Raw genomic sequence first — 15,844 nt, 5'->3', positions numbered from 1 at the left:
TGACTCACGGAGGCAACTTGCATTTTCCAAATTGTCCATTATTTATTTCCTCAAGTCAATTGACTAAAAACTAGTTACTTACAGTTTTGTTCTCAATAATTCACGTTGTTTTACAGTTACGCCTAATTAAAAAAAAAAACAAGGATTATTGCATTGCAATATTTCAATCAATGAAGATAGGTAATTAATTAGTGAACAAACGCAAAATATTTTAACTATGTTGCGAGCGAACAACGAACAGCAAAAAAATTAACAACGTAACTACAGACGCTTACAATTTAAATCACCTGAAATTAATGAGTAATTGGACCAATTTTTATGAAGTAAGAAACAAATTTGAAACCTGAACTACAATCAAAGAGGATTATAAATGTAATAAAGGAAACATTTGAAGTAATCAAGAGATTAACAAATCAACTGTTGTGTAGAAGTGGAATAAAGAAGCTCATCCACCTCAAAGATTGTAAGTAGCGATTCGAATTGACACGAAGAGCTAGTGGCCAGTTATGAAACTGCACAATAATTAGAAGTTAGCGAAAAAAATAGCTGAGAATTCTGATTGCCAGATAAAGAAGCACGATTGTCTGGGATTGCTTATTGAAAAAACATGCAACAGAGATAAGGAGTTACACGGCTGAGTGAGCCGGCCACCGCGGTGAACTAGCTAATTGCATTTCCTACTAAGTTACTACACTACTGCATAACTGCTGCATGCTATATTCTTCAACTTGTTATTAACAAATTGAATATTTCAATTAATTGCGCTCCACTCTATTATAATTTTCTAATCAAACGCTTTTGCACTGGATTTTGATTTTATTATTCTTTAGGTTTACTTAATTGTGACGATTTCTTCGACGCTTTGCCGTTGTTTGTTTTGAAAATATTTACGCTTTCTTACCGATATGATTTGTCACAGAATATTTCATGGCTGAATGTTAGAAAGCTGCCATGGAGCTACGACTGATGGGATTGAATCTGTCTGGTGCTCTTTTAGAGCAGACGTGATCATAGATTACTTTCACAAAATAAATATTTACTAAGACGACAATATTTATTTTTATTTTAAAAACCAACATAGCCTGCTAGTGAGATAATGTGATACATTCTGTTTGGAGTAAGTAACGACACAAAGAAGAATTTCACCGAACTAGTAAGATTTTTTTTATAAAATGTGAAATTAATGGATCTTTTTAAATACTATTACTAATAGTAAATAATTATCAAATACAAAGCCTCCATAGCAGACAAAGTGTCTCCACGCTATCTCATCCTACGGAAGTTGAATTACCGTATCAAAATATTTCTTGTCCAAACAACTGCACTCGAGTTACAACTTTGTCTCAGCCACCTACACCGCTAACAGTTCTGCCTTCCAATCTGTTTTTGATGCCAGATTACTTCGAAACGGGTGCAACTGCAACTAGATAATATGCTATTGTGTAACGCTTATCTTACAAGTTATGAATGAAGACATTAGTTGCTAACAATTCAACGTTACAACTCTGTTTTGTTACCAAGTCGTGAGGTATATTTACCGATGCAGTTAGATGCAAACCATTGAAATATTATTGCATGATTGTAGTTTGAAAGATAACAAGTAAGTACTTCACGAAGACCTAATGTTAACATTGATATGGTTACGAAACTTACGAACGGACCAAGCTTTTACATAAATTTTATGAATTTAGTAGTACAATAAGCGGCATCTTTGTCATTATCAAACATTACACTGATTACTGCAACAGGGCCACTGTTCATAAATATCTCCTGATAGATGATAACGCCCTCCAAGGATTAGGCCACCGGGATAGCAGGATGTGTAAGTAAGTACGTAAGTAATCTTGTTTGCTGTACCATGGGTATGTGTTTACGCCTTATTACAGCTTTTAGAGAGTACCTAGGTACGTTCAATTGGAGATAAAGCATCCTCAGACAAGTAGCTTGTAAGGCAGCTGGAAAAGCCGTAACTGAGGATTTATGAGAAATCAAAAAGATGCTGGAGTAACTTCTATCTTTATTATCTACACAATAATCGTAGTCTCTCTCTAAACGTACATGGGAAGATAAAAATAAGTTGACCGGTAGAAGCATATAAGACGTACTTTTAATCTAACTTCTTGTTGTCATATTGTATTTCTATGTAATCCTGTTTACAATAAACTATTAAATGAATAATAAGAAACTTATTCCCGTCACTGCAGAAAGAAAACAATTGTCCTCCAACCTGAAAGGAAACTGTTGCTGGCACTTAATGTATGATACTTATGATTGTTAATGTATGTAACTGTTTCAGTAGTCTTGTCATTGTCTCTGTACTCTAGTAGATATATAACGCAGTTGGAATGTTATATATCCATATGAATGATTGCTTCAGCATTTGCAAAACCGTAAATAAGTGTAGACATAATTGCTTGTTTCGACAATAACATCATTGGTTCTTCATTCTTGTTAAGATTTATGAGTTCAATGACTAAGGAATGTCAGCTAGTGAATTCTAACGGGTTTGTTTACCTACACGCGATCTATCGCTAGAATCGCATAATACTGTATGTGTGCGATATTCAGTGGACAATAGAGATATCTGATTCGTAACAATGCATATGTATAGGAATTTTAATTGGAAATATGAGTTGCAATGCTACGATGTTTTGATCTGCGACGTCTCTATCCCCATTTGCGATCGCGATATATATACTTTATAGCCATTAATTTCCATTCGTAACGAACGCCAATTATCTATTAGTATAAGTAAAAAGTTGGAAGTATGAAAGTAATTTAGCATTCTGTATGCGCCAGCGCAAGCGGGTTAGATAAGCGATTAGACTAAACCGGTTCTATATAATCTAACAACCATTTTCTTTTCCTAGTATACTTTTTATTAGACACAATTGTTTTTCTAAATATCAGTAAGCGACGACCTGTTACGACGGCTTGGTTAGGTATTAAGAATTTATTTCTGAAATATGTCAAACAAAAGAAGGAAGCAAGTTAATTTCCCTGCCAGAATCACAGCAAAAAATCTCCAAGAAAAAATGTGAGATGAAATTAACAGTCAGTCAATTACACCCCCTACAAAACAAAATGAGCTATGTCCGTTATAAAAAATGGAAAAGCTAAGGGTTGGCGAATTTCTTTCCGGGTCCGTACATTTATTTAATTACCTAATCAAATTCTTACGATTGGGGCCGCGTCCGAATGTCCGAATACTTGAAGTTCCCTGCACTGCCTACTCAAAAACAAAATGAGATTTTGATTTGAATTTTTGCTCGGCATCAGACGGTTTTTGTTTTGATTAGGGACCTCTTTCACAGTATAATTATACTGTTTCTTTATTCGGCGAGAAAACGTGAAGATCCCGGCTTGGATCCGTGTCATATTGTCTGATTTAATTTTCAATACGATTTGATAATCTGGGTCTGGGAGACTTAAAAAATAAGTACTTATTTACGTAATATATATTTCTTTATTTATATTATAAGTACCGAATAGGGTATTTGACTGGGTCAAAGATAAATTATAAAATGCTAATCTTGAAATAGAAGCCAGTCTGCGATGATCAAAAATCATTCTCATTTTACTTTTCGACTTATTTTCGAGTTTTATTTATGATTCAAGTAACAATGAGTACTACGTTTGACCGCTTTTATTGATGACGTCACAGGACGGTATTTCCATACAAACTCCAAAAAAAAAACTTTCGTTCTGACGTTTCATAAAAAGTATCTCACTTGACTAGGTTGTGAAGTAGCCTATTATGGATTTCGAAATTGATAACGAAGAAATACTTTTTACGATTATTAGGGCTAATATTTATTACCTTACCTACATGGCTTCAAGTAGACACAATATTAAAAGCAATACATATATTCTATAAGAATTATTAAAATATTTATTATTGTGCCTATTTATATTAATAGTAAAATTAAAATGTAGCAAAGGGGTGGTATTACGAGTCACTTCGCAACAATCTTGCTTGTAATTATGTTAGCCTGACGAAAGTAGGGGTGCCGGCAGAGATAGGCAGGGATAGAGGCGGCACCGCTACCGTGAGAAACGTACTGGTAGTGAAGGAGATCACATTCACTCTGTAGTTTATTTCATTACATCGATGTGTATCGAGTGAAAATGAATTTTAATTTAATATAGGAAAAAATAGCAATTAAAATTGTAAAAAAAAATATTTAAGGAAGGAAGCATTAAAGCGCCAAACAAACTTCAAGTATTCAAGTGGTATCAGTAAGCGTGTTAATTCAAATTATCGATGGAAGCGACATGATTGCGACACACTGCACGCGGCAATTCCGACGTGTCCAATCGATTCGCAGCTCTACCGCCCGCCCAGTGTTGAAAACACGCACCAAAATAGAACGAAAAAATAAAAAAGTGCAAAATCATATCGCTGTTACATCTCGAATGGTTCTTTTTTATTTCAATTTTCGAGGGTTCGCTAAACGTTTGAAGCGAACTCTATTATTCGGTTCCCGTTCCATGTGACGTAAGCATATTCCACTCAGCCGCCGTTTGTTATTAAATGTAATAATGTGTATCATAACGTATTCATATCTAGCATCTCAATGGATATGCCAATTCCATTATTTTCTGTCCGCGGGATTAATACTTTATGTTTTTTGCCATATGGCGTGTGCATTAAAGCATATCACTCGTTTTTTATGCTCAATTCAAATATTATATGTTACGAGTAAAGTACTTTTTGAAGGTTACTACAATCTAAGTATTTTATACAAGTAATACAAAGCTATTACTTAGTCCAATACTAGTATATAATAAAGCAGTTACGAAAATTACAGACGCAGTAGGTAGAGCCGGCAGTAGGCATCAAATAATATCAAATCAAGTCACGCACAATGTCTAGGAACTTTATAACCAAAGAAATAATCTAATAAGCCCACCGGCAAAAAACGATTTATTATTCCTTTCTTAACATCGCATTACGTCAGTTTCTATTTACCTCAAAATGTTTCATTTGCATAATAGCTTTTTTTGCCGCCATTACTATTTACGTTAATATTCTGATTCGTTTGAGCGAGGGTCGCACGCACAGAAAACATAAAGACAATCTGTATGTGGTGGCCATTTATGTAAATAAATCCACGATACTCTGCTATTATGAAAATGTGTACAAACCGGGAGTGGCCTCGGATTTACATTTTGTTTGGGCGCGGTTTTGTCCAGGAAATAATTTGATTCACAGCCTACACTAAAGTTTTGTTGTTTTATTTCGGACATGAGCATTTTTCATTTAATCAAGAGTGGGAATAATTAAAATTCGCGTGTGAAAAACGAAATGTAAAAACTTAATAACAATTTGGTTTAATCAACAAAACATCAGAAAGCAATAAGCTCTAATAAGGAGTCCGATAGAATTTCTCGTTTCATTCGTCTTAAGTCGTCAGAAACAAAGTGCGGCCGTCGCTGTGGTGTTATTATCGCGTCTAAATAATTACAGAGCACATCAATCAGAGGCATATGCAGATAGAGCGTTTGTGCGAGTCAGCGCACGGTGCTCGACCCACTGTGCAACCCTTTCTTTGATATCTATAATGATATTTCCGATGAAATTATTAATTTCGTGTTCTGACGTAGAGATGGGAAGTGACGGGATATCGAGTTAGAAATTCCCCTTTTGATCGTCTAAAGTAAAATAGTTTTATTTAACAGAAAACACTTTATTTTTTATAGCAATATTTACAAGCAACAAGCAAGGTTTCATTTATACAGCTCTTATTTATTTGATAAAATATACAGTCACGAAAAGAAAGTGTTTTGCAGACTGCGTAATTAAAAAATTAAGTAAGTAGGTATTTATTTATTAACCTACACATAAAATTAAAATAAACATAAAATAAACAGCTTATTATTACGACCCACAGAAAACAAACATAAATTTCGATAATGAATGTAGCTTTTTATTATACATATTTACATTTTTTTAAGCAATCGACAGTGCTAACCTCCCCACCGCTGGGCGCGATGATCGGCACATTTCGTCTAGAACGCCACAAATTGACCGCAATTAACAGAACAATGACTAGTTTCAATTCCCAAAACTCAATTTCCTCCTGCAAACGTGTAACTAACCGAAATATAACGCTTTTTAAATAAATTACCAAATACAGGTTTTAGATTAAAAGATTATGTATCCTGTAAACATAAGTATATTACGCCCCATTGCTGGGTCTATCCAACGGAGATGATACCGTACATAACCTGCTTTACGGCAGTTTAGTGGAGAATAGAACTGATATTATTTGCTAGGAACCTTCTATGGGACATATCTTTATGTAGTGTAATAGATTCATACCTACTTGTTAATACTAGCGCGCAATAATAAAATCAAATTTTAATGGGTAAGTATTTTTTACCCATTTTTATCTACTGTGTTAAAAGCTTCCAGCTGAAGACCAGCTGTATAAGATTTGGATGTTATAATGTTAAGTTGAATTTTGTACAACCACGTAATGTTAATGTTCTTAGTGCATAAGTGCACCATGTCATCATATCCTTAGAAACTTCGTCTTACTATCTTGCAATGTAAATAATAATTATTCTCCCAGCCCTGCGAGCACATCATAGGCTACAAGATTGGGCACGCGTCAATACTGACATCTTCACTATCACCGCATTACCTTCCACCAACATACATTTACCGCCAATACCAGATCAAATCACAAATATAAACCTTATGGTAAAGATATTAGATACAGTTATAGCAATGTGTATCCTTTTCTACGAGATTGAATGTGGTAATTATTGTTACTCTGTCTTTGAAAGCAGTCTAATTATGTTTTTTTAAAGACTATTGAAATTCATTATTGATTGGCATGTGGCGCTAGCGGCGATTTTAAATGGATACGTTACTTTAAATGTGATTATTAATTTATTTTAGAATTATTGTTTGCGTCATTGTGAACTCTGTGATGACTGCAATAAATACGTTTTAGATTAATAGGCTAGTTTCTAACTAGTCAAATCAGTTACTTTTATAATAAACGTCAAAACACAAAATTACTATGGAATTTGTATGAAAAGGCACACTGTGATGTCATAGAGAAACGTAATAAAATGTCGGACTTATTGTAAGGTTTTTCTTGATTAAAATTCATAAATTAGTTAAATAGAAAAAAGAAAATGATTTTCGATAGTTTTAGATCTGTATTTATTTAATAATCAGAATTTCATAGTTTATCTTGAACCTAGTTAGTACACGGCCCAATTGTTACAGTTTTTCTGTCATAAGTGCAAGCAAGTTTCAGCTTTACTGAATAAATAATTTAAATAAATGAGAGATTGTGTGTTGTCACGAACGAGTAAGGTACGCGCCGTCACGTTCGAGGCCCGCGGATCTGACTTGTTTTAGAAACGAGTTCATCTGTGACGTTTGACATGATGACTATTATCTGAAGAGCACACAGTTTAGTGCTAATCACAAAAACGGCGTCGCCGGCACGATCCGCGCAATAGCATCGGGGAATCATAAAGAATCCATCAACATCAGCGCAACACCGATCACGAAATCCGCCATCAATCATAAACATCAGAAAGGATTAAAATCTACGTTGCACCTTCCGAAGCTCGAGTACCCTTGTTTTTCTCAACCCGTAAATACTGAGGGGCGTAAGTATGGCCGGGGGGCGGTAAATATTATCAGGGGGCAGGGGAGTACCGCCGCCCCGAGGGGGGCACTATCCCTTATCGCGAGCGTTACCCTCGGCGGCCGCACAACCGCCGAAATGTGGGGCAAATCGATTCCTCTGCCCCATTTTTGTGCATCTGGACCGGTATCGATTTTTACTCGCTCTCACGTGGCATCGATTATTTCTTGTTTTATTGCCGAGTCGCTATGACGCTGAACAAGTTATTAAAATATTCATTACGCAAGGAAACCGATGACATTAAGTTAGGTCGGGTTGTGGTAGTCGTAAACTGTAAACAAAGTTTTAAGTGCGGCGATGATTATTTGCAATGTGTCCACTGAGAAATTATAAACATTTTATGCCAGTTGTAAATAACGTTGAATCGAGGTTCGATCGGCTTTAGATGCTGTGAGATGGCTCTACCGAACAGGAATGTGCTCGCTTTATAACACCTTCCTTCCTACGAGTCAGTTGCAAATTGCAACTTGCACCATGCTTGTAATGTTTCTTAAATGAATACATACCAAATTATTTACATTTTTATTATTATTTAGGGTCGAGCAAAAGTAACTTTCAGTCTTAGGCTTAGATATTATGTATAGGGTGGGGTATTTACTTTGCAGAATCGTCTTTTGGTAACTTTATCTTCCTACTGATATATTTAGGTAATGAATTACATATGAGAGTTATGCACGTATTTATAATGTACTTAATTATAAAGTTAGATGACATGACAACTAAAATATGAGTCAGAATTACATCTGAAGCAAAACTTACCTACCTACATAGTAAGGTGTATATTTAAAAAAGTACATACTTTATGGCATATTATTCCGCATAAAATAACTCTAGCTAAATTGCTCGTAGTTGATTTAATTAAAAATAAAACAAACAAGCGGAGTAATAAACCACAATTTACTATCGACGAACTGCAACTCGCCGCACATTTGATACTCGCCTACTAAGTTTTTTATCGATTCTCTTTTAAATTGTTGCGAATGTTTTATTACGTTTTATTATAAACCGTATATCAGAGTTTAACGAGCCCTCCAGACGGGGCTTAAGTAGCCCTTATCTCATTTTGTTGCTTTGTAAGCGTTTCCATTTGTTTGCGGGCTGGTGCTAAGTCGGGACTTACGCTATACACGCGAGTATTATGAACTAAACGTGAACATCCAATAAACAATTAACTCGAAGCATACATACAAGCTTAATTAATACAGATTTGTAGTCGCAAGAAAAAGTAAAATCTGAAATTTATAGTAAGAGCGATGTTGTGCGGGTTATGTACGTTATGACTGAAATATTGCCGTTAGCGCTGTAAAGTGGAACACCCAAGTCGCAGACTCAGTAAATAATTATATTTTAATCGTTAGCAATAGAACGCTCACCGGTAACAAACAATTTAATTAATTTTTAACGATTTTGTATGTAAATTGAAGTATCATGGGAATCGTGGGCAAAACCTTCTACATTGAGGTATCATAATGGACTAATTGTGCGAATACGGTTCTTGTCGTCGCTCAGAGTATAATAACTTCATCTTGTCACGGTGTCTTGCTGCTTCACACTGCACATCAGTACATGTTGATTGAAATAATTGCACACTGGCATTTGATTTCTCATTGACGAAATTTTAAAAGTGCAAATAACAGTTTGGGTGCACGGTAGTATTGCCCGCCAAGTTCAAGCCTAATCTTTTTATTAAAACAAAAAGTTGCGTCAATATGTTATGACAACGCAATTACTGTATTTTTATTAGTGACTGTATTTTTTATAAATTTAAGTTTTTATTGAATTGTAATTAATAGATTTATTTGACTGGCATGAATTTTAGCGTTTCATGCACCTTAGCTTCCTCGCATATAATTTAGTTGGCAATTAGTAAGCGTGTCTCATTCACACAACGCCGAGTGAAGCGAGTCGGGCAAAAACACTATTCTCTTGCATTTCCGCCTCCTATTGTCTCGACATTAATCTGCATTGGATTAATGACGACGTATGCTGTGTGTGTACGGCCAGAAAAACTACCAACAGTGCATGGAATATGAACTACGGCAGCAATGTTAATTTTTATAATCAACACACGTTTGCGGTCAGAAAAAAGCAAACTGTTTTCTACAGAGATTAAGGCAAAGTGACTGACATAAGTTACACTTAAGACTAAAAGTTGTTGCCGTTTTGCGGTTAATACTTTATAGTATACTTGTCTTCGGACTTTACAAAGAGTTTAATGTACCGTTAAATCATGTTTTAGTCAAATGAAATTAAAAACATTGAAGTGATTACTAAAGTAGTCATACCGAGATTGTGCTACTTATATGATATCAAATATGGACAATACTAAGTCCACTATAAAGTATGTTGATGCTACCTTTTAAAGTAGAACAACGATTAATCCATCATTTTCTCGCGCCATTTATACGTCTGTAACAGTTCATCTCATGATAAACGGCAATGACTCCTTCTTGCTGTAATTAAACATGATTAGAGCTCAACACATGGTGAGCCGCAATTAGAAGACGTTACATTACAACGGCTACCGGCGCTCCACGATACACGCCATGCGATAGTTTCTATCAACCATTCAATAACTAGCACGGAAGCGAAATGTTAATTAAATTCGCTCATTATTAGATTGTCGCCTTTTTTTAATCGCATTTTGTTTTGCTAGGTAAAACTGTCAGTCTTACATAAGATTTCGCATACGTTTTTCGTAGGCGAAAATCGTCGTCGTGACGCGTGTAGACGTCACCCGAACGGAATCATAAGTGGTGGCACTTGTGGGAAGGAAAGGCACGTTCCGAATCCATTCAAATTCACAGTCATGAATGAACTGAATGCAAAAGAGACGGGTGCATAGAAGGGTGTTCAGTGGGAATGAGACGGAATTTCAATAGTACGCGAAATGGAAATAGAGAGGCCGAGATAATTCCGTCTAGCCGGAGGGATTCCCTCGTGTCACTTGTGTGCGTTCGTTTTTCGGATTGTACGGGTGGATTTTAAATGTCGGCGTGCGTGCCGACTGAGTACTCAGCGGAGGGTCCTTTATCGGTGTTGTAGACGTTCTTTCCGTCTGCGCTTTCCCCAGCTACTTGTTGATCAATCGTAATAAATTGCCTCCATGATATTCCCATTGTGGAACAGTTTGTCGCTTTACTGCCTTTGAGGAAATTGCGTTTCCTTCAGCCTCTCGAGTTTATTTGTCGGTTTATGAATGAAGTGTTTTACTTCTAGTACTGATTTATTCCTTGTTTTATTAACTGTTCTTTTTTTAATTTTGACATTTTTACACGTTTTTTATTTATTTTAATCTGGCTACGTGGCCCACATAATTATATATATATTTTGCATATGTTTACAAACACCGAAAGTGTTTTAATATCTTCATTAGTATCAACAATTATAGGTTTGTAGGTACAATAAGAGTGATCTATAAATAAACATACAATCAATACGCGGAAATCTAGAAAGCAAGTTGTGTGGCGTGGGCGCTGTTTCGATTGACGATAGGCGATAGCGCAGCCAGCCGTGATGGGAACGTCATTCTACGGCTCTATATCGACTTTAAATTGCCTCTTGCAATTATGAGATGTACTATTTTATTCAGTACTTGTAAGTAATGTGTAATTGTATCGGCTTCCAAGGTTTATTGTTTGCAATGTTTATTTTGCGATAAACAAAAATAATGCAAGAACAATTTCTCTAAGTTCACTTCGATAAATATTATACATATAGCATTGGGGTGGTGAGAAATGTTTAGTATTCATTCACAGGATTCATACTAAATTCATTCTTCCCTTCATTCTCTCTCTGTTCGCCCAACCTCCGCAGCGTCAATACGTGTATTTAGTGTATTGTGTTTTGTAACTGTTTTCTTTCATATATAAATAAATAACAAGTGATTGTAAAAGTGACTTTTTGTTAATAACGCCCTGCTGCATTAGAACATTCTTTTATTAATCAAAATAGTGAACATTTTTGAACACCATCGTCGTGGAGATCCTTGGGGGAGGCCTATGCCCGGCGGTGGGCGTCGTACGGCTGATGATGATGATATAGCATTTATACTTTTTTATATTTCTAAAAACGTGACATATTTTTTTATATGAAGGTAGCTTACAAGCTTTTTAGCTTATGTTTCAGTACATAATATTAGCATTTATTAATACGTAAAAGATGCTTCAATAGCTAGTAAATACCTATAATACTTGATTAAACTGTCATGAAAGACATTTTTCAACCGATATATATTTTAAAATATATTTGAAATGTAGTCTGAAGATGCTGAGCAAATGCTTTGGCATCGTGTGTGTCTCAGGAACTGCAATGCGGCGTCTTGGTTTAATATTTCAATGAAAACCACCGCTTGGACCCGCGCCAGTCCCAGTCCCACCATTCATGTTATTGTTACCCACATAACGTACACCACACGTATAGCCGATTTAATTATCACGTACACGGGTAGCTATTTTTCAATTTATAAATTATAGGTGTTAGATAAGTGTGTGCCTTCTTGTTCTATCTACTATCGCCAATGTGTGCTATAAATATCTGAAAAAGTCTCACAAAAAATATTCTGAATATATTCTGTCTAAGGTCTGTGCCTGACTTATAACTTAGAAATATTTATGTTTTCAAAAAAAGGCTGTCCCTTCATAAAAATCCTACGAGAATATTCCTCCGAAATCATCTGTCAAACATCATCAAGTTTGAAAACGGAGCTCAAAAATGGTTCGGAAGTTCACCTACCGGCTCTACAAAGGTAATGAGGCAGTTATTTCAGTGCTTGTTTATTTACAAAATATCACTCCGTTTGAAGGCGGACCATCAAAATGAGTCGTAAAACTGAAAATTCCATAAAAAGTCGTGTTAATGACCTCCGTAATTGAACGTCGCTCTTTGTAGCAGAGACAATGGAACCCTTTTGGAGCCATTGATTAGAAAAACTTAGATTTCAATAGCAGACTTAATTAGAAATTTTATATCATTTAAATTAAATTTAGCTTCCTATTGTCTCTAAAACTGGGTATAGCATATAAATAAAGGTAAGTAAGGTTCCTAATACGAAAATATTTGTAATTAAGACTACTGCAGAAATTAGTCATAAAAGTTCACAGTAGATTGACACTATGAAACGATTAGCACCTAAATGTTCAAAATATAACAGATCATACGAATTATGTGGAAGAGTAACAAGCATTTAACACAATTAAGTCAGATATTTTTCTTGTTAATATAGGAACCCCTCATATAAACGGTCGAACTAATAAAAGAGTTAGTTTAAGTAGATACCCCATACGGTTCTGTCCCGTTCTCAGCTCATGATGTAACTTGATCTGTATTCGTTTATCTGCTGTAGAGCAATTATTGAAGCGTGAAAAGGAACGTCCTCCTATTATTTACACGGCGTTTTGTAATGCGGGCGTTCCGTTTTTTGAAAAATATCGCATTTCCTAATGCAACGTCAGCGACATATCCATTAATAGGATGCATTATGCATTCATTCGTATTATAACTAAATGTATTATTATAATCAATATGTATGAATTTTTCCACATGTTTAGTCCTTTTATCTTCGAATGGGAATATCAGTTGATCATTGAAAGGAGAGTTATCTCATAATAGAAGAACAACACTGACCTACCAATGTAATTTTCTTATTTGTTAAGGATCAATTAAGCATTTTTTTTATTTATAGAAATCGTAATATAATAACATAAGTTATAAACAAATGTACCAAGTAAATTAAAAAAGATAAGTTGCTATGCATAAAGACAGATTAAAAGGTCTTCATGGTAAAAAAAATCAAAAACATGATATTTGTATAAAAGAAACAAGAGTTGTTAGTGGAAGGAATTAGTGGAATCGTAATGGTGGAAACGTGTCAATACAGATTAGTTTGATTCATCGCCCGACGGGTCTCGACCTTATAGGTACATTCTTTTCTTTAACCTTATTTTTCGTAGCATTGTAAAAAGCTACGCAAATATGAACGCTACTAAGTAGGTAATACATATACCTAGGTAATATTATTTTCGTTTTAAAATAACTTTCGCATTTTTTTCTATTTACCTATTTGAGTTTTTTCTTCTACAAATATTACAGGTACCTATTGATTCTACCATTTTTATCCAAAAATAAACTGTTTAATCGAAAAATATTTATTTTTTTGTTCAAAAATATTTTATGACGTCATTAGCCAAATCAACATGAACATCATCATTTCATTAAGTCAAACATAATGTGAGTCACGGGCGTCCTCGCGGACCAGGCTTTGCCAGCTCAAACGTTTCCGTTTGCTAATAAACAAAGTTTAAATATTACAAACACAAAGCGTCAATACGAGCGAAAAATTAAACTTTACGCCTCCCAAACGCACACTTCCCACCGACATTACATTTTTAAAATCGCATTCAGGGAACTCGACTGAAGCAACAGTAATATAGGCCTACCCGGTGCGATGCGCGCTTCCACAACAAAACAAGATTTTTTAATCTAACTTTAGCGTTTGTAAAAATTACTATTTAAAAATTTAAGCCCCAGCCACTAATTAACAGGGATTTAACCCTTCCGTCGCCGAAGCTCATTTGAATATTTAACCCGGTGGAAATATTTGGCGCGTATTAAAATGTGAAAAATTAATGGCGCGCACGGGCCCCCGAAGTGGACGAAGCTGCTCCCAGGACACAGCCTCGACTCTGGAATGTGGCAATTTCTCCTTCCGTGGTTATCATATTTTTAAAAGTACATAGGTAGTATTAGGTCTCCTTTAAAATTTTGTCTTTTGTTATACCGCAAACATTTCATTTTAATTCAACTCTTGACGTCTGTAACCCTATTTTCATTTATTTCTAAATATTCAACAATTGCATCTCTGACGTCCTTGATAAATAATGTAGGTACAATTAAACAGGCCTATTGTTATTAATAAAATAAATCGAAATATAAAATATTAAGAACTTGGCCCTTAGAACTACCATTATTATGCTCCATGGCATTGACAACCTATTTTCCAAAACTTTTGAAAAGTTGGAATGCATCAAAATAAATAAGATTAAACTAATTAAATAAATGAAACTTGCAAATAAAGTATCTAACGAAACAACACCTATTATTTACTTAAGTCATGAACTCAATGGTAGAAATAATTCACTTTATAAAGACCATACCTACTAAGTAACAACTCAACCTGAAGAAAACCTGGCACACTCACAGGCAAAACAAAAGGTATTGTCAGTGATATGGTGAAAGACGTACCTTGCCGTGGTGCAGTCCCGGTAGAGCACGTCGAAGTCCTTGCAGGAGAGCAGCTTGCAGCGGTTGACACCAGGCTGGATGGCGCCGAGCCCACGCAAGATGCGCACCTGTTCCACATTGCACACCAGCGGCACTATGTCCAGTCTTTTTAGTTTTGTGTACACTGTGTGCAGTCCACCGACTAAATGTTTCAGAAACAGTTCGAAAGCCTGAGGCAAGCAGAGCATCGTGTCACCCTGGATGATGAAGGCGGCAACCTTCTGACCTCGGTAGTCGACCAGCTTGCACTCATTCGCAGATGGATCAGAAGTAGAGATGGGCGGCGGACTACCGTAGCGAGCGTGGCCGTGGTGGTGCGCTGCAGCCATGAGGTCGAGTGGAGAGTGGTGCATCATCTGCAGGGAGCCCAGCAGGCCGAGCCCCGGCGGCGGCAACGGCATCCGTGGTGCCAGCAGCTGCGGCGGGCTCAGCGCCCTCGCTGGAGACGCTGCCTTCACCCTCGGCGAACCCCCCGAGGAGCCGCTAACCTCGCTCGCGGTCGACGCTGAGTCCACGGCGGACTCCATTCTCGATGACCAAACTACGCGCGCATCACACGCCCGTCGCGCGCGCTGTTCCGCGCAACAATAAATAAAAAGCCGGAGCGAAACGAGGGCGCGGCCGCGTGCGCGCGCCCGCCCAGGCGGACGCGTCTCATTGGCCGGCCGGCATTCCAAGTTTAATTCGATTGGGTGACGACGTCGCCGCGGAGTCTCCGCCCTTTTTTCGTTGCGTTGCGAGCGCGCGAAGAAACGTTCCTGTTTCTTTTGGGTGTTGTGTGGTGCGGCCGCTGCCGCGCGCCGCCGCCGCCGCCGGGGGTGTATTGATAAGAATGTCACCGGCAATCAATATGAACCGGGATGCCGCCGCGGTACACCGTCCAACGA

At 36.6% G+C, this 15,844-nt stretch overlaps 1 protein-coding gene across 5 annotated transcripts in view; it reads right to left on the bottom strand.

Annotated features, from left to right (window-relative positions):
• The window catches only part of LOC126368009 (dachshund homolog 2), a 159,727-nt gene extending 144,197 nt beyond the window's left edge, over positions 1-15,530 (bottom strand). For all 5 annotated transcript variants that reach the window (XM_050011846.1, XM_050011847.1, XM_050011849.1 and 2 more), the window contains exon 1: positions 14,919-15,530. In XM_050011846.1, coding sequence (XP_049867803.1) covers positions 14,919-15,484 — 566 coding nt within the window. In that variant the 5' untranslated portion in view covers positions 15,485-15,530. The remainder of the gene's footprint in view (positions 1-14,918) is intronic.
• Between the last annotated feature and the right edge of the window lie 314 nt (positions 15,531-15,844).

Source organism: Pectinophora gossypiella, chromosome 7 (genome assembly GCF_024362695.1).
Source record: "Pectinophora gossypiella chromosome 7, ilPecGoss1.1, whole genome shotgun sequence".
Lineage (NCBI taxonomy): Eukaryota > Metazoa > Arthropoda > Insecta > Lepidoptera > Gelechiidae > Pectinophora > Pectinophora gossypiella.
Note: the sequence above shows the minus strand (reverse complement) of the source record. Positions and strands in the feature narration are given on the sequence as shown.